Source organism: Miniopterus schreibersii, assembly GCF_964146895.1.
Source record: "Miniopterus schreibersii genome assembly, chromosome: 17".
Lineage (NCBI taxonomy): Eukaryota > Metazoa > Chordata > Mammalia > Chiroptera > Miniopteridae > Miniopterus > Miniopterus schreibersii.
In genome coordinates this window covers 28,462,747-28,483,528 of record NC_138117.1, presented here as the reverse complement: position 1 = coordinate 28,483,528, position 20,782 = coordinate 28,462,747, and the positions used below count along the sequence as shown (strand labels likewise).

General features: G+C 37.4%; 1 protein-coding gene across 1 annotated transcript; it reads left to right on the top strand.

Annotated features, from left to right (window-relative positions):
- Positions 1–3,741: 3,741 nt before the first annotated feature.
- ELOC (elongin C) lies at positions 3,742–20,278 on the top strand. The gene is made up of 4 exons (XM_081116357.1): positions 3,742–4,161; positions 13,357–13,410; positions 15,468–15,611; positions 18,431–20,278. Exons 2-4 carry the CDS (start codon positions 13,407–13,409, stop codon positions 18,619–18,621), a joined length of 339 nt encoding a protein of 112 aa, XP_080972483.1. The 5' UTR covers positions 3,742–4,161; positions 13,357–13,406; the 3' UTR covers positions 18,622–20,278.
- The last annotated feature ends 504 nt before the right edge of the window (positions 20,279–20,782 follow it).

Genomic DNA, 20,782 nt, shown 5'->3' with positions numbered 1-20,782 from the left:
TATAATGTAATATAATTTAAAATAGACCAGTTCACAAACGGCTACAGAAGCCCATACAACATCATGATTAATTTGGCCTCAGAATGTCTAAAGGCTTCATGTTCAGCTCAGTCTTGAAGGATGAGCATCCAACTAATAAAAGCACACTTTTGTTACTATTTGAGAACTGTTTTTGACTCAACATGTTATTTGCATAAAAGAACCAGCTAATAGTCTTAAATAATGTGACCTTGGCAATTCCAAATCCTGTCTACTCTTTTCTGGGTACCCAGAAGGGTAAAATTATACTACTCCTTTATGAATAACTTCATTCTCAAAGTTATCCTCCTCTTGCATTTTAAAAACTCTTCTAAATAAGTGTAATTCATATGCAAACAGTAATCACTTATCCATTATTTTACTGATATATTTTTAACTTTTTCTGTTCATAGTGTTTTTCTTAAGACAATGTTGTTTAAAAGATAAGCGGGGGCATATTAAGAATTTTGAATCTGAACAAAAATTTATTCAAACCGGGCAGCAGCAATCGAAGTGATTAGGAGGGCTCAACTGACCGAAGCTAAAGGCGAGGTTTTTATAGACAATAGGCAAAGCGAAGCAATTATCTGATTGGCTATAACTTAAGTGGTTGCATTATTTGGGAAAACCTAGTTGGCTGTTTGTGACTGGTGGTTCTTATCCTTGAGGCATTTACAGGAATTGACTCTGGCTTAGGTTTTGGTTTCCTTCCTAGGCTACCAAGTATCAGAGTCATCTCAGTCTAATGGCCTTCTCATTTGATTACTTCCACAATATGCTGAGAAAACCTCTGCATTTTTATCTTCTGTTAAGATTAGTTCCTTCCTGCAGATAGTCAGCAAGTAAAACATTTAATCTACTTCTCAAGGTTTCTAAATAGCTAAAATGAAATCATGTTCTGAAAACTGTGCTATTAAAGTATAGGAAATTGTTATGCATTGTTAAATAGATTTCCCAAGTCTAGTAATTTAGAGACATTTATTGAATGTAAACTACTTGAATGGGATTTTAAAATGATACTAAGGCTGTTTAAAAAAATAAGCTTTGATACCTCATTCATATTATCTGAGAAGTTCCCTTTAAAAATGGAGGCTGACGGAGAAATTGAAAATGGATATCACTTGTAGACTGTATGGCTATCATTATTGTATGTAATTTTCATTTGTTTTTTTAGATGTTTTTCCTCCCCATCCACCAACCCCTTTCCATCCTTTAAGGTGAGCTTAAGAGCAGAATGGCACGATGGAAAAAAGAAATGAAAAATTTTAGTAAAGCTAGTATATTGTTAAGAACACTAAATACTTTTTTATACATTACTGGTTTAAAGCATATACTGGGAGAATCTTTCTAGAAAAGAATTTGTCAATGTAATTCTATACAGAAATTTAAAATGATGCTTGTGGAGATTTTGGTCACAGAGGTTTGGGTTTTTGAGATTTGTTAAGTTGGAAAGTAAATAGTATACAGAATATATAGTGTGTGTGTGTGTGTGTGTGTTACTTCTGGTGATCCCATGAAAGTGACGTCCACAATGTCCTATCCTCAGCAGCCCTGCTCAGCTCCTATAGACTCAGGCCTATGGCTTCTTTTTTGTGGAATCAATCCATCTTATATTTGGTCTTCCTCTTTTACTGCTCCCTTCTATTTTTCCCAGCATTATTATCTTTTTCAAAGAACAGTGCCTTCTCATGATATGTCCAAAGTAGGATAGCTTCAGTTTTGTCATTTGCCTCCAGCAATGTTTCGGGCTTAAGTTGCTCTAGGGCTCACTTGTTCATATTTCTGGCAATTCTGGCATATTTCTGGGGAATCCATAGAGCTCTCCTCCAACACCATATTTCAAATGAATCAATATTTCTCTTATCAGCCACCTTCACTGTCCAACTTTGCATGTATACATAGGAATTGGGAATATGAAGGTGTGGATGGTCTTAGCCTTGGTCTCCAATGACAGATCTTTGCTATTGGTGCACTTTCCATATTCTTCCATTGCTGCCCTTCCAAGTCTCAGCCTTGTCTTGATTTCTTGATTGCAGGCTCCATTTGAATTGATGAGAGAACCAAGGTAAACAAAATCTTTAACAATTTCATTGTCTTCACTGTCTATGTTAAAGTTGTGTATTTTTTCTGTAGTCATGATTTGTCTCTTCGTGATGTTCAAATGCAGTCCAGCTTTGGCACTTTCTTCTTTCGCTTTTATCAAAAATCATTTCAAATCATTGCTACTTTCTGCCAGTAAGATGGTGTCACATGCACATTTTAAGTTGCTGATATTTCTTTTACCAATATCCTCCTTCCTCTGAGTCTAGCCCACATTTTTGTATATGTTCGGCATTAAACTAATAGGGAGACAAAATGCACCCATGTCTGACATCTTTGCCTACAGGAAACCATTCTGTCTCCATATTCTATCCTGACAGTGGCTTCCTGTCAATAATACAGGCTACACATCAGAGCAATCAAGTGTATGATCATGTAAAAGCTCATGTAAAAAAACAAAATTATCTGCAATTTCTGCATTTTTTGTAATAAGCATGTATTATATTGATTACATAAATAAATAAAATTTAAAAATAAATTAAATTTTGCATGAAAGGAAAAAAAAGCCCTAGACTAGGTTCTAGCCTTCAGTCTGGTTTTAGCTAGCCTCGGGATCCTCATCTGGAAAATTCTATCATTCTCTAGGCAACTATCACCCTTTAGACCCTAAAGTTTAGAGGGTGATAATGCAGTGAGGACAAAAGGGCAAGCGAAGAGAGAAAAGGACACTTTGGAAGTAAAGGAGGAAAGGTCTGGTTGAAAATGGGCCCACAGCCTCCTCTTCGCACCCCATTGTGTCTCCTCCCCACCAAACTCGTGAGTACCATTACAATCAAAGAATTTAAACGGTTTTTTCACAGTTAACCCACGGCAGTCTTTCTGTTAAAAGTAATACAGTTTATCTGCCAAATCAACTAAAAATGTCTTCCCGCAAAAGTCATTAATTAGGTCAACAAACTTTGGATGGGCCGTATCTGTTTCCGTTTATGGACATTGTTACATAACAGCGCTTAGTTGAGCAATTTGCACTGGTGAGCTTCTTGGCCCTACTTTCCCCTACATGACACAGTCCTGTAAAGAGCGTGAATATTTAGCTGTCTCAGCCTTCCTGGAAGGGTGCCTGATATTAACCACAGGAAAGTATATAAAAAGGATAGGCGGGTCGAGAGAGAGCAAGTGAGCCAGAGAGCCAGAGAGGGTGCGGGGGAGAGAGGGCGTGGAGGGACCGAGGTCTCAGAAGCGAGTCCTGGTGGCAGACGCCTGGAACTGGTGTGAATGATCTCAGAATCGAGGAGAGCTGAGCAACCCCGGGGCAGGGAGGGGGCGGGGGCGAATGTGCTTACTTTTCGGAAAAACACTGAAGGGTACCGGGAAGAGAGGAAATGAGGCCAGCCGATTGCGCTAACAGTCGAGATGCTCTTCAACACGCACTGCAACTTCTCACAAAAGACAGATGCTGCTTCATAAAGAACACGATCTTGTTAGCTTAGAAACCACACTCCCACCATTCGATCTTTCCTATGCGGACAGTCTCCAGCCTCCAGGCCTACCACCCTCAATCGAGAGGCAGGGATAACCTCTAAAATTGCCCAAATCGTAACACCCAGAGTGAGAAACTACAAGTCCCAGGACGCACTGCTGCCTCGACCAAACGCCGACAGACCGGCCGGCAAAACTACAAGTCCCAGGATGCAGTGCGGCCTCGGATCGGGAGCATCTCTCTGAGGGCGCTGTCCTGACGGAAAATGGATCAGGGTCGGCTCTGCATGCTGGGAATCAGAAGACCTAGTATCAGATTGGTTGAGATTTACCAGTGATCGCTGTGCCCCACACACTGGCCTAGGGTACTGGGAGAAAGGAGGGGGGCTCTGTGCACTTCCTGTGGACGAAAATGGGCGACAAACTCCGTGCGTCCCCGCCTCGCCATACACTAATCTCCCGCGCGTCGTAGAGAGCGTCTGTGACCCGACGGAAGTGATTCCTCCAACTGCCCCGGAACCCACGGCGGCAGGCTTGTGGGGGTGGGGGGGCGGCCCTGGAGCGGGGGCTGTGGCGGTGCGCGGGGACCTGGTGCGGTGGCTGCGGTGGCTGCGGGACTGACCAGTGAGTTTCAGGGTGGGGTGGGAACGGAGCTCCGGGTCCGCGTGGAGGACGAGGGAGGCTCGTACTGGGCGCGCTCGCTGCCCCACTGTCCACCTTTTCCCATTTGGGCGGGGAAGGAACGGAAGCTCCCAACCTCCCCGGGCCTCCCTGGCCCCAGGTTTGGGGGAGGGGAGAAGAGGGCGGCGGGACCTCTCCCGGCGCTGTTCGGTGGGCTCCGGGAAGGGTGGAAGGGGGGCCGGCGGCTGGGGAGACTGGGCCTTCCCTGGGCTTAGCGCGGGGAGGGTGGAGTTAGGAGCATGGCAGCTCTGTCGCTTTTCATTTTTGCTTTCTCCGTGTGCACTGAGCTTCGCCCCTTTCTTGGAGGCAGTCCCTAGTCATAGGAAAGGGCCCTCGCGCTTTCCACCTGGGGCACCCCAGAAGTTTACCTTCTGGGCAACTTACTGGGCGATCTCTGCCCGACTTGGTGGTTTGCGGCTGTCGCGCATCTATCTCCCAGTCTGGTCTGAAAGGAGGTATCTAGTGTCAAGTACAGTGGCCATCGAGTTTCTCTCGTGAAACTGAAACCTCAGTTGTAACCCATAGCTGTGGGATTCGTGTCATTAATGCTAGCATTTCGACTGCGCATCGCCTTAAGTGTAGAAAACAACCGAAATTCTTTAGAATTTTAAAATCTCATTTTCAAACTGCCAATTTTGCTTTTTGATCCCTCAGTAGTTGTTTCCTTTTGTTTAGTGGACTAAAATGATAACTCTGACCTCCTTTTCATTATCTAATTCATGATGCTGAAACATCACAGTTTTCACGTGGATTGATTCATTCTGGAGATAACAATGGCAAGGAATCGGCGATGGTGGATATTATTGTTCATTGCCAGTGATTTGGGGTTCATACTTAATTTTTAAAGGACTATCCTTTTTTCCCTATGTATGAGACTTATCTAATTATCGAACATTCCAAAAATGTATGTATATATTTCAAATTGAAGATGTCAGTTTCATTATCTTATGGTAATTTTGTAATATAATTCGGCAGTAATTTGTAATCAAAAGTTAGAGTTGGCCTTATATATCAGGTCCTAAAGTAGTATTAGTTTATGCCTTATAAAATGCTGTTTGAGGAGTTTTGGTAGATTTTTCAGTACTAGAAAATAATCTGGAAAATCTTTGCATTTACACTGATACGTGTTAATGCATTTTAACTAATCTGTGCTAAACGTTTACTGTTCATAATATCAGAAAAAGCCCATCCAGTGATGCCTGACATTTCAAGCCTTGGTTATTGAGAAAACAATGGTACCATTCATTCAAGAAATATTTACTGAGCATCTCCTATATGCCAGGCACTATACTAGTCCTGCCTTTGTGGAGCTTGAAGAAAGAGAGAGGATATACAGTAAGTAAGCAAATATAGTTCCAGGTAGTGATAAATGTGAAGAAAATATAGCAAAATCAGAGTTAGATTAAGTTGGAGTGAATAGGGTGGGGGTGTCTAATTTTGAAAGGGAAGTGAACAAAGAAGATCTACCTCTCTGAGGAATTGATGTTTTGCCTGAAGACCTAAATAATGAGGAAGATATAAGGGAAGAGATTTAAGATAGCAGTATCTGTAAGTGCAAAGACCTTAAGGAAGAAATGAATTTGACCTATTGTAATTCTAAGGATGCCAGTGTAGCTGGTGCTTAGTGAAGGAATAGTGATGGGAGATGAGGTCAGAGTGATTAACTAGGACGAAATAAGATGGAACTTGATATTTATTTTTCTGTTTGTAATGAGAAGCCATGAGAGGATTTTGTGCAAAGGAGGGACATCTGATTTATGCTTTTGATGACTAGTTGCTGGGTGGAGAATAGACCAAGTTGAAGGAAAGTGGGGAAACCAGCTTCTAAGGAAGTTCATGGTAGTCTAGTTGAGAAATGGTGGCTTGAACTAGAGATGTAGAATTGTAAGTTAGCGAAAAGTGGTTTGATTTGGAATGTAATTTGAAGATGAAGCCAAATGTCTTGCCTTCATGCTTAGGAGCCCCCCCCCCCCAAAAAAAATTATTTATTTCTTCTTCTTTATTCATTCATATTTGAGAAATCAGCTGTTTTGCCCAAGCATCTGGGTGAACAGTAGTGCCATTTACTGAAATGAGGGCTGGGGAGGGTGCACTAGTTTCTGAGGAATAGATCAGGAGCTCTGTAAAGGAAATACAGAATATGTGCAGTGGCAGGGTTGGATTTCCACAACTGTTTCTTAGGGAAGATGTCTGGCTAGGGAGATAATCTAGGAGTCAAATTTTATAGGTAATATTTAAATCTGTGGACTGACTGGAGGACATCAAGTACAGAGTGTTAATGGAGAAGAGAGCAGAAGACTGGGAGCACTCTGGTTAGAAGAGCCAAAAGTGATGGAAGCAGAAAAGAATGTGGCATCTGTGATACTAAAGGAAGGAAAAGTTTCAGGAAGGAGGCAGTAGTCAACTGTAAAACCCTTTACATGTGACCAAGTAAAGTAGTTGAAATTTTGTAAGAGCTCTTTGAATGAACTAATAGGCCAAAAGTGATCAGAGTGGATTAAGGAGAAAATGGTAGTGATGATGTTACAGCATTTTCATGTGTTCATGGGAATGATGGCAACAAAATCCTTGGATAGATGTGTTTACATGGAAAGTTTAGCCTTGGCTAGAAGGATGGTTCCTATTTAACTTTTGAAACAGGAGGGTAGCCCAGCTGGTGTGGCTCAGCAGTAGAGCATTGACCTATGGTCCAGGAGATCCAGGTTCAATTCCTGGTCAGGGCACATGCCCGTGTTGTGGGCTTGATCCCTGGTGGGGGTGTGCAGGAGGCAGCCGATCAGTGACTCTCTTATCATTGATGTTTCTATCTCTCTTTCTGCCTTTCCCTTCCTCTCTGAAATCAATAGAGACATATTTTTTTGAAAGAATGAAACATGAGGGTAGAGTATATAGTATATATATGCAGCTAGGATGAAGGAGGAAAGACAAGGCAATTGAAGTAATTGTTTCCTCTTCTTTTTTTATTTCAGAGAGGAAGGGGAAGAGAGAGAGAGAGAGAAGCATTGATGTGAAAGAGAAACATCGATAGGTTGCCTCTTGTACTCACCCCAACCCGGTATCAAACCCGCAACCTAGGTGTGTGCCCTGACTGGGAATTGAACCTTCCACCTTTTGGTGCACTGGATGATGCTCCAACCTACTGAGCCACACCAACGAGGGCTATTTCCTTTTTTTTCTTTTTTTCTTTCTTTTTTTTTTGATGAAATAAGTGGTCAGGGCAAGGAGGAGAGGGATATTGGAGGTTTCAAGGAAGCTGTAAATTTTCTCAGAGTAATAAAACCAGTTTGCTAGGATCAATACAATGCCAAGTTCCTACATAAAGCATGTGGACATAAATTTAAAGTTATGAGCAGCCGTCCCAGCCAATGTGGTTCAGTGGTTAAGCGTCAACCCAAGAACCTGGAGGTCAAGGTTTGATTCCCATCATGGCACGTAAGGGGGTTGCAGGTTCAGTCCCTAGTAGGGGGTGTACAGGAGGTAACCAATCAGTGATTCTCTCTCATTGATGTTTCTATCTCTCCTTCTCCCTTCTTCTCTTGAAATCAATAAAAATATATTTTTAAAAAAAAATTTTTTTTTAAAAGTTAAGACCAGCCAAAATGGTTGTCTTTTCTCCAGCCACATTCAGCTCTTTGGTTGACGCCTAAGCTAGGCAGAGAATTGGTTTGGAGGAGGTCAGGGAGTTAGGGATAAAGCACAGTGAAACATGGGATGAACAAATAAATATAAAAAGACAAATATAATTATCTACCATTCCAAATATATATATATATAGTATATGTAAATATATATAAATTTCAAATGGAGGATGCCAGTTTCATTACCTTATGATAATTTTGTAATATAATTAGGCAATAGTTTGTAGTCAGAAGTTATAAGTAGCTCTATATATCAAGTTCTAAAGTAGTATTAGTTTATGTCTTATAAAAGGCTTGTTTGGGATTTCTTGGTAGTTTTTGCAGTGCTAGAAAATAACCTGGAAAATCTTTGAAGTTATACTGTAATATTTGCTCATACTTTTTAAACCAAAACAAAGGAGTTTGGAGATCATTGTCTAAGGGAGATTAGGTAGTTTCCAGGGGTGAGATAGATTCAGTAGGAACGCAAGCTGGAGCCGGATTGTTCTCTACTGTGTGGGAGCACTCTGCTTAAGAAAGATGGGAAATTGGGAGTTCAGGCATTTATTGTAGAGAGAAGATGAATTTCCAGTGGGTTCAGTCATGAAATGGTAGAGCTGGAAGGGACTTTAAGACACAATTTATCCCATTTTTTTTTGCAGTTAGAAGGTAAAGAAACAGAAGTCTTATCACTTAACCTATTTGGGTCTCAAGATAGAAATTCGAAGATAACTGAATTAGTTGTAGGAAACATGAAATTCCAGAAATCACGTATGTACAGGAATATATGTTTCATACACTTGTATTATAATTAACAATTTATGATAGTGGGTGCAAAATTGTGAGACTGACATTTTGGTTATCATAATTTTATAAAATGTGTTTATGCCCTGGAAGTCTTTAAGATAAAGTTACTTTAAGAATTAGAATTCTTCCCAGCTGGGCGTGGCTCAGCAGTTGAGCATCGACCTAGGGTCCAGGCGATTGGGGTTCGATTCCCGGTCAGGGCACAAGCCTGGGTTGCGGGCTTGATCCCCAGTCGGGGACATGCAGGAGGCAGCCGATCAGTGACTCTCTCTCTCATCATTGATGTTTCTATCTCTCTCCCTCTCCTTTCCTCTCTCTGAAATCAATAAAGATACATATATTTTTTTAAATTAGAATTCATATTGATTTAATTCTATTGTGAAAGATAGAATACCATCTCCCTAGTCACTCCCTTCCCTCAGTATAAACCAGAATATTTCAGTAAACTTAAAGAGATGTTTCCTAGAAAGAACAGTTTTTATTGTGGTTGTCCGAAAGTTCCAAATTTGTTGAAGGCCAACATCAAGGAAAAATATGAAAAGAATCAGTCTTAGTCAAAAGTGTGGTGCCATTGAATATCTGTATTTTGTTGGAAAGCTCAGGATACTGTCTATGTCTGTGGTGGGTTAACATGTCTGTTAACATGACCACATAATTACCATTGTGTGCTGGATATGTGGATCATAAAGAGAGAGAGCCTCCCTGCCTTGTGGAAGCATAGCTAGTTAGGATGACAGATAGATCTAAAAGGACACACTAATAAGGCAGCTGTGAAACATTTTTATCTATTAGTGGAGAAAACTATAAATTCCACTGTGGAGGAGAAGATGGAAAAGGGTACTATTCACTAAAAGTATTAAAACTGTCTACCTAAGAGTTAAATATAGGAGCATTGTTATAAGTTGAATGGCCAGAATGAGGATTTTAGCTCATCCTCAGAGACATGCATTCTGTAACACTATAAGCACACGCTAGGCAAGATATTTTGATATCTTGTTAAAAGTTGGAATTGTGGCCCAGCCAGGCGTGGCTCAGAGGTTGAGCATCAACCTGGGATCCAGGCTATATTGGGGTTCGATTCCCGGTCAGGGCACATGCCCGTGTTGCGGGCTCAATCAGTGACTCTCTCATCATTGATGTTTCTATCTCTCTCTCCCCCTCTCCTTTCCTCTCTCTGAAATCAATAAAGGTATATTTATTAAAAAAAAAAAAAAAGTTGGAATTGTTTCCTAACTTCTACCAATTTGTATTATATGGCCCACACCTCTTCATATAGACCTGAAGATTAGATAATTTTTGGTTAATGTAATTTACTTTGTTTTGCAAGTTAATTGTATTACATATAGTTAACAATCATCAGGTTTACTGACCATTGTCCCCTTCATGCACCGTTTGGTTCTATGTGCTTATTTGTTGCTTTTTAAAAATCAGTTTTAATTCATAGTTTTGTAGTTATGTTTATTTACACTTCTGAACATGTATTTTTATGCATTCATTTATCTGCAAAAAACATGAGGTAATTAAGGTAAGAAGTCACTTATTTTACATAATGGCAGCAAACTACACGCTAGCATTCTAATCTGCTTTTTAAAAAATAAGCAATTTCTCTTGGCATGGGGATATAAAGTACAGAATAGGGAAGATAGTCAGTACTATTGTAATAACTACAGTGCCAGATGGGTACTGGAAATATTGGGGGGAACACTTTGTGAAGTATATGATTGCCTAACCACTATGCTGTACACCTGAAACTAATACAAAATAATATTGAATGTAAACTGTAATTGTATCTTGGTATTTCCATGTCATTACAAATATAGATTTAACTTTTTCCTTTTCACTGCCCCATAATATTTTGTAAGTACAGACATACTGTTTTTATTTAGCTCATTCCCTAATTGGTGAATCTTTTAGGGTATTTTCAGTTTTTCTTTTGTACACATATAGTAAAGAACCTAGTTGCCTTTGTACACAAATGCTGGGTTTCTCTAAAATAGATACCAAGATTGCTACCCTCCTGACTATTCTGCTGCTGCCTTCCAAAACTAGTGTGTTGTTTATTTGGTATCACCCATTTCCCCTCCCCTCCAACACTGATTCTTAGCAAGTGTAAATATTTACACTTGCATTTATTTTACTGCTTACCACTGGAGCATTTTTTACAGATCTGTGAACCATTTGTATTTTTTTTTTTTTAGCTATTTTTCCAGAGTGGTGTTTTTACATTTGGTACTTTGACCTACAGTGTATTTTGTGAGTAATGTCAGACATTAACATTTTTTCCAGGTAAATATCCAATGTAAAAAAAAAGTAGATTTAAAACACCAGCGGTAACCTTTCAGAAACTATAATAGGGAAACAGATCCCATTCACAGTAGAAACAATACGCAAAAGTAGTAATAACAAAAAGGGAATTGCCCAACCATTGAGCAAAACATGTTTATCGGGCTATTTAAAACATTGGGGATATTGGTCAGGTATAAACAGGTTGATGGAACAGAATAGAAATCCATGTAGCAATATAGTATATGAAAAGTAAAATTTCAAATCAGAAATATGATGGGCTTTTCAAAGATCTTTTCAGTGTTCAATACTAGATTCAAAACTGATTTCATTTGTAGGCCCTGAGCTCACCTAGAATTTCTCTTTGTTACCAAAAAATGAAAAAAACTATAAAAGAGTAATGTTTATATATAATATTCTAAGAGCACAATCACGTCTTAGTCAGGTCTTTATTCACACTGTGTCTTCTTGCCTAGACCTACTCTCAGCCCACTGCTCCTTGACCACTTGTTTTTACCTGCCTAATTCATATTTCCGTAACAGCCCAGTTATGGAGTAGATGCGCAAATGTTCGAAATGAGACTTGCCACCCCAAACTTAGATTTCTGTATGTAATTTGTGGGTTAAGTCCAAATGTAATCATACTTCAAATATTTTCTCTTCTACCTAGGGATTAAAATTTACTCTTAATTCTTGTTGATATACTCTTTGTTAGTGAGTCTTCCCTCTCCCCCTTTAACCCTTGCATAAATGCTGGAACTGATTTACTATATTAAGAAGTCTGTGGAGAAACTGTCGCTACCCAAAGGGCTTCTATGATGTCACTTTGCCTGGTTGCCTAGCTACTACTAGTTAAGTAAACATTCTGGATATTTTGCTCTGAAAATTTTCCAGATAGAAAAGTTGGCACTTGAAATTCTTGTTCTAGTTTTTCTAGCATTTTGTCCTTTTTTGTTGTTTTGCTTTTTGTTTGTTAGAGGAGTGATTACAAAGTCGTATGAACAGAAGAAAATAATGACTGATGAATTTTTAATTGCCAACTGTTATTCTCATAAAATGACATAGTGCCATTTTTAAACCTGAGAGAATGATCTAAGGAAATCGATCAGCAGCTCTCAGCATAGTGGATAGTAGTTTTGTCGGGAGCCGAATGCTTTACCACGGCAGTGCGGAGTAATAGGAGTGTGGGCTATAAAGCCTGCCTACGTAGGTGTACATCCTCAGGCTGCCACTCAAGCTGGAGAGACCTTGAGCAAGTAGCAGCCTCTATGTGATTCCTCATCTTTAAAATGGAAACAATAATTCCTTTGCGAAAATGTTATTTTAAATTAAGACAGTGTAAGGCATTTAATGAAGTGTTTGCCGCTTACCAGGCCCTTAAATTGTTGGTAATAATGCTACATTGCCTCTACTGCCTTACTCTCCCATTAGAAACAGTACTTTAAATATCTCCCTCCGTGCTGAGCCAGTTTTCTAGACTAACATTTGATTTCTGCTCCATTCCATCACTACCTGGAACAAGTCATTCATCTTCTCTATACATCAGTGATGTTACCATTTTTTAAGGTGAGGATGACATAGGTTATCTCCAAATTCCCTTCTTGCTCTAAAATATTGTGGTTCATTTTTTGACCCTTCCCTTAAGGCTGGAATTAAACTATTAGTCAGGAATTTCTTAGAGAAAAGGATAATAAGGATATGCTGTGTTCCTGATAGTGACATAAAAAAATAATACTGGTATTAATAAAATCCTCCTTTGAAGAAATGCTGTTAAAATACAAATTACTGAAAACATGAGCCCTTTTCATTTAGAGGTCATCTTATTTTATAAAATTTAGGATTTCTCCAAAAATTATGAATTTTTACCATTGTACTGTTAAATTTCAAAACTTGGGTAGCCTGTCTGGAGAACAAACGAAGCAGTAAGATTTATTATAGATGTGCACATTTACATAAGAGGGCAAGCTTTGTCTTTTTCATTGCCATGAAAGCTACTTCATGTCCTTGGATTTATCATGTTGTCATTTATTCAGCAAATATATTAGTGTCTACCAGAATCAAGTAGATACAGTATATATATGAAGACAATTGAGGCCAAGGATCTCTTTCAAATTCAGCTTAGGTCCTAACAAACAGCATCTGTGTTTTTAAACTGTTGTTAGAATAGTTGTCTTAAGGGGGGTGGGGAGGTGTGGAGGAAACAAATCTGTATTTTGACTTTTTTGTCCTGGAGGTGATCATCTTTTCTCAGATATTCAGAAACTAGATACTGTTCCATAGTGTGGTGGCTGGGAAATTCCTGCTTAGCAGAGGGTGGAGATGGGGGCAGGGGGGAGTCCTTAAACTTGTAACACCGAGGACATTAAATAATAATGGATGAAAAACATGTTATTTCATCATTAGTCTTAATATAGCATTGTTATATTTTCAGGAAACTACTAAACTTCCTGTGGAAGCGAAGTAGAATTTCATAAGAACATAATGGGTAAGTTTCATAAGAAAATAACGGGTAAGTACTTCAACTAGTAGAAGCTGCTTTTTCCTCTCAAAGATAGGCCTTCAATATCAGTGAATGCAAATGCAAGTTAGAAAATGGTCAGAGCAGATTGCAGGTAATTGTTTTAAATCAACAGCTTATGTTTACTGTATAGTCTTGAAAGATCAGTAACGTTATTGTACAAAGAAAATTTGTGATTCCTAGTAATTGTATCTTAAGATATTAGAAACTTTTCCAACAGATATATAAAATGGTTTAGCTTGCAAAAAATACTAGAAGTATAAATTAAATAATTGATAATTATTCTAATATCAGTTATTTAAATAATTGATAATAGAAATTGTCAAGAACTGCTAAGAACCTATATGCTTGGATATCTATAACTTAGAAGCTATTTGCATCTTTACAAGTCCCCCAGCTTTTTGTAATAAAAAATTGCAAAACTAGTGCACTACATAACCTTTACCTTTTGTTACTGTTTGCCACATTTGCTTTCCGTGTGTGTGTTTATATACACACACAAACATATATACATGTGTATATATACACAAACATATATACATGTGTATATACACACATAAACATAAAAATGCTTTTTTATCTATCATTTAAGATTTAGTTGTACACACCTAAATATGTCAGCATGTATTCAGTTCATATTAACAGTTTTTCAGTTGTTTCAATAGTGTTCTTTTATAACAGGCTTATTATTTTAAATCCAGGATCTAATCAGGGATCACTTATTGCATTAATTTGTCTCTTTAGACTCCTTTAAACAGTTTCCTATCTGGGGGTGGGAGTGAGGAGTGAAGTCTTCCATGGCATTTTAAATTTAGATTTATCTCAGTGTTTTCTCCTACTATATTCAGAGTAGACATTTTGGGCAGCAGTAGTACATAAGTAATTTTGATATTTATTAATTTTAGGGATATCTAAATTAACTATTAAGAAATAAATAAGTAAATGGGTGTTAGTAGCTGAACATTACTTCAGCCTCATCCTTTGTACTTCTCTCTAGGGCTCCCTAAATTTTTAGAATAAGCCATAAGAAACTTTTTTTCAGATACTGGTAACCATAAAAATTAAAATATTCTCAGTACAATTTTGTAAAAGTTATGTATGTGAGAAAGATCTTAAAGGGATATGCAAACATACATACTCCCCCAAAAAGTTGTATTGAGCTAGCTACCGTGGCTGAGGCCAGCATGGCGGCAGTGGGGGTAGCTGGTAGCAGGTGACATCTACACATTCCATCTCCTCACCTCCACTTTCAGTGTTTAAAGATTGACATTTGTCTGTATTCATTACTTTCATTGTGCAATAAGTTAAACTGAGCAATAAAAAATTTTTACAACTATTTTTATGGATCAAGAGTAAAATGCTGAGTAAAGGAAGCCCTGACATTTAGAATTTGAGCTTGTCAGAAATTGAGCTCACATGGCATATAAACATTCACAAACACACTATACATCTTATTTTTTAAATGAGTATTTTAAGTGATAGAATTAAAGTTCTTTTTTTTTTTAAGTTTTTTTTTTTTTTAATTGATTTTTAGAGAGAGAGAAAGGGTGAGGGAGAGAAAGAAACACGATGAGAAAGAAACATGGATCTGCTGCCTCCTGCACACCACTACTGGGGATCACCCCGAAACCCAAGCATTTGCCCTGACCTGGAATCGTACCAGCAACCTTTTGGTACACGAGACAGCACACAACCTACTGATCCACACTGGCCAGAGCTAAAGTTTTACTATTTGAATATTTTGTTTTAGTCTTCAAATTTGAATGTGCTGCTGTGGTCACAAACATATTGTTAATACTTCCTTGAAAAGTACTGGCAAATTTTCCTCCAAAGTAACATGCTTGAATGTAGTTTTATTCTGACATTGGAAAATATGTCAAGAATAATAAGTTTAAAAACTTTAAAATCTTGGTAGCTATGAGCCCCCAGAAATCTTTCTGATCTCAGTTCCTCAATATTAACCTTGGTAAACCTGTTTGTTAATAAATTTTGTGATTCAGAAATCATTTTACTACTTTATTTAGATGGAGAAGAGAAAACCTATGGTGGCTGTGAGGGCCCTGATGCCATGTATGTCAAATTGATATCTTCAGATGGTCATGAATTTATTGTAAAAAGAGAACATGCATTAACATCGGGAACAATAAAAGCCATGTTGAGTGGCCCAGGTAGGAACACTTCTTTATTTTCTCTTCATGTATCTTCACCTTTAATGTTTGATGAATGTTTTTTTAAGTTGAATTAAATTACTCAAAGCATTTAAAAGAGACAGCAACTATTTGAACATTGCATGATTATGTTGCATTGGGGAAAAGTTGTTTTCTGCCATATCTGTTTTTAGCTGCTTACCCTAGTTTCAATAAGACCCAGTTGGTTACTTTGTAATAGGAAGGAGCATCTCCCTAGGTTAGTTTCCATGGTCAGCTTCTCCAACACAGGCCTCTGGTGATTTGTGCTCCTAGTTAGATTTGTGCTCCCGCTTCGAAAGTTTATCTATGGAAGTTACCACCTCCCAAATATCTATTCTTAACATTTTCTCTGAGGTAATTTTTTTACCAGAATTTTTCTTGAAGATTGGAATTTCTGGAACATATGGTAATTTCTATGTTTAACTTTTTTTTGGAGGAAATGCCAAACTGCACAGTGGCTGAACCATTTTCCATTCCTCCCAGCAGTGTCTGAGGGTTCCTCGTGGTTTTCTCCACATCCTCACTGACACTTTTTATTTGCAGTTTTTTAATTCTAGCCATCCTAATGGGTATGAGTGGTATGTCATTGTGGTTTGATAGCATTTCCCTGGTGACTAATGATGTTGAATATCTCTCTTCATGTGCTTGCTGGCTATTTGTGTATTCTCTGGAGAAATGTCTCTTCAAGTCTATTGTCCACTTTTTTAATTGGGTTGTTTGTCTTTTCCTTTGTTGCATTGTAAGAGTTCTTTATAAATTCTGACATTAGATTCTTATCAGATACACGATTTGCTAATATTTTCTCCCATTCTGTAGGTTGTAGTATATTTTAATGAATAAAAGTTTTTTTGTTGGTGAAACCCAATTTATCTTTTATCCCTGTTCGTGTTTGTGTTTTTTGGAGGCCTGTCTAAAAATCCATTGCCAAATCCAATGTCATGAAGATTTACCCCTATGTTTTCTTACAAGAGTTCTATGATTTTAGCTCTTACAATTAGATCTTTGATTCTAACTTAATTTTTGTACATGGTATAGGGTAATAATTTAACTTTATCATTCACATGTGGATATACCAATACAATTTGCTGACGAGACCATTCTTTGTCCTGTTGAATGTGTGGGTTTATTTGTGGACTCTTAATTCTCTTCCATTGAGCTACATATCTGTCCTGATCCCAGCACCAAACTGTTTTGATTACTGTAGCTTTGTACTAAGTTGTGAAATCGAGAAGTGTGAGGCCTCCAACTTTGTTTTTTCCAAGACTGTTTTGGCTATTTAGGGTCCCTTGCAATTCCTTTTCTATATTCTTTTTACTATGGAGATTTAAAAACATACATGGAAGTAGAAAGAATAATACACTTTCATGTACACAGCATCAGGAGTTACCTACATTTTGCCAATATCATTTCATCTACTATTCCCACTTTTTAAAGCTTATTTCAGGCAAATCCCTGACATTGTCATTTCACTTACAAAATCTTTGATAGTCCCCCTTCACGCTCCTTTTTTTCCAGACCATCAGTTTTACAAAGAAACAAGGTTATTTATATAATGTCCACATCCTGATTAGGCTTAATGTTTCATCTTGTAAACTCATAATTAGAATTCCAGATGCTTGCTGAGAACCTGGTTCATTTTACTAGGCAAGAATACTTCATAGGTCGCACTATTGTATCCTATTGTAACACATCTTAGCAACGTCAAGTTTGATTTGTGGTGCCAGGGTTATCAAACTGATTCATCCATGAACAATTCCCCAGTCAGACTTTCATATAATGGTTTTAGCATTCATTGTGATTATTGCTGAGGTATATACTTCATATGGAATTACAAAACTGATTTTCTAATTGCATAATTTCTTCTGAATTTATTAATTAGAATTCTCCTTTAAAGAACTATTTGGTTATCCTGAAATACAGTTTCTACAGGAAAGAAACGATAAAATGCTTAATTTTTCCCCCCTTTACATATAATTTTTTAGAGTGAGGAATTGGTTCTCCAGCATCCTCCAGTAGCTTGGGGGGTTTTATTTGGTTGGTTTTGCATATCATTATCAGCTGATGACTTTATGATGGTTCTTCATCCAGTGCAGTCATTCACTGATGCTCAGATTCCTCCCATTTTTATGCCAGAAGGAGCCACATCATGTTGGCTTCTGTATCTTTTTTCCTTTTTTATTCCTCACCAAGTATATTTTTTTCCATTGCTTTTTAGAGAAAGTGGAAGGGGGGGTGGGGAAACATCGATGTGAGAGAGACACATCAATTGGTTACCTCCCACACACAGGGATTGAGCCTGTAACCAAAGTACGTGCCCTTAACCGGAATCGAACCTGAAAGAATAGAAATTCAAGATTATGGTGTCAGCAGGGTTGGTTTCTTCTGAGGCTTGTCTCCTAGATGGCCTTCTCCCTGTGTCTTCCTTCTGCTTGCATCTGTGACCTAATCTCCTCTTACAAGCATACGAGTAGTATCAGATTAGGACCCACCCTAATAAATCCTGTTTTGCCTTAATTACTTCTTTAAAGACCCTGTCATAGTTTTTGTCTCTATGCTCACTTTTGCAGTACGTATACTAAAATCGGAATGATAGCATGGGCCCTGTGCAAGGATGACGTGCGAATTTGTGAAGCATTCCATATTTAAAATGTTTCCTGAACAGGAAAAACAACAACAACAAAAAAACCCATCTCCAAATATAGTCACGTTCTGGAGTGCTGGGGGTTAAGGACTTCAGCGTATGAATTTGGAGGAACACACTTCAGCCCATAACAAACATACCTCTTTTTCTTTTATAGGTCAGTTTGCTGAGAACGAAACTAATGAAGTCAATTTTAGAGAGATCCCTTCACATGTGCTATCAAAAGTATGCATGTATTTTACTTACAAGGTTCGCTACACTAACAGCTCCACGGAGATTCCTGAATTCCCAATTGCACCTGAAATTGCACTGGAACTGCTGATGGCCGCGAACTTCCTAGATTGTTAAATAAAATAAATTATAATAAACTGTTAACTTTTTTCAGTATTTAATATCTGTAGTTCAGTTAGTAATTTTTTCATATATAGCATGTTGCCTGTGTGCGATTGAACTTTAAAGTTCATTGCAAAGCAGACCACCACCTCTTCTTTTGCATAGCAGAGTTGAAATTTGTTTGCTACATCAACAGATTAAGGACATTTTCACAAATTGAGAAATAAACAAATACGCCAGTTCCTAGGTAGTTTTGCCTTATCCTTTGGATGTGATTTTTAAAATTAGAGCAGTGGTGATATAGTAAATGCTGAAATTTAGTCATAAATGAACATATTCTACAGGTAAATATTGGGGCTACGTATTTTTATGTTTTTAGTGTTTTTTTTAAACCTATTCTGGTCTTAGAGCCGTCATTAGCATTACTAGAATTATGCAGATAATTGAATTATAAACATGTTTATAACTTAGCCAAATATTGATTTTTACAACTGTCAAAGACATAAGAGTTGAAATTTCTTATGTGTCTTTTGATAAACTGCAGTATTGTTTAAGTGTATCTTATCTTTTTGTTCTTGCTACAATTTAAGAACTTTATTTAAGAGCAATCTGAAAGATTACTAGGTACAGCTGTTGAAGCAGTAGCTTTTTGAACTGTAGCCGCATGGTCAATAAGTAAACTACATGACCTTGATTTCATGTGTACTGTGCATTTTGGCCAATCCAAAGTACTGTATTTTCATTAACTATAAAGCTTCCTTTGCAGTATTCATTCTTTTTTACATAGTCCCTTGTTGTGATTATACTTCTGGTTATTTAAATATTTTAAAAGACTCACTATGAACTTTACCCAGATCTTAAAAGCTAGACTTTTCTGAACTATTCCAGTCTTCCTGCATCCAACTGAAATGTTATAAATATGACAGACATGTGGAGAGATGTAGTGCAAATCTTATAATGCACTTTGATATAGTATATGAATTATCTTCTATTAATTAAAATATGTCCCAATAAATATGCCCATCATCTGTGGGTCTTCTACTGAAATCTTGCTTATAAAGAGGTCATTCCAACTTTGATACTAAGCAGAGAAAAAATTTTCAAAAACTATGATAGTCTCTGCTTAGACCTGGGAAAAGAGCCCTGTAGTTTGGTTTATTATTGTTCCTCTTAGTAAATCAAAGCTGTCGTTAGGGTCTATAAGTTTTCACCTTAGTTCTTCAAGACTGGTTTAATGTGGACCAGTTTTTCTGGAAACTGCAAAAATCACAAACAACCAAGATCTATAAATAATTTTCCTCTTAGAAGACTTAACATTGTACTTTCCAGCTTATTGAAAGCAGTTAAATATATATGTTAATTGCATATATTTTAGTAACTTCTGAAGACATACTGGTACATATTTTAGTATAGAAGATTATCAAGTACAAGAATTACATTCTGTTACTTGATGACAAATAATGTCAATTATAAACCTAAATAATAATCTTAAAGTTTAAGGTGATAGCTAGAATCAAGTTTAACTTTGACCGATTTTAGTAGGTTACTTTTTATGTTAGATCCACAAGTAACCTTAAGTTAAAATATTGAAAAAGAATTGAAAGATTAGGAAAACTTGTATATCTTGTGGCAAATGATACTTGCATGTTAATAAAGGCTCTGTTGACTGAAAGGTTTGATGAACACTTGGTGTTTGATCTTTTTAGCCTTAATTTTCTCTTTTTCTGAGGATTCATGAAACTATTTGCTTCAGGATATCTTGCCATATGATTGAATAGCAGGAATTTTTACTTGGTTAAATTTAAGAGGTAATTTTATGTAGCATGGAAGCTTTACCAGCTTTCTGACACTTGGTAATTAGTTTACTTTTTAAAATTATGTGCAAGTCTCTCCACCATAGTTTTTTCTGCACAGAAAATATTACCACAAAATCCTCTGTTTTATTCAGTTAGTATTTCATTTTTGTACTCTCTCTTTTATGCTTTCTAGATTGCTCATCTTTTATTTAATTGTTATTGACAGATAAGTCTCCTTTTGAAGGATCTTGTTGATACTGAGAAATACAGTTTACTATAAGCATTAAATTCAGAGACACTTTGCTATTCATGAACCTGTCATCTTAGTTACTTTGCTAAGTTTTTCAATGATCATTCTTTCAAAAGAGTACAAATATTCT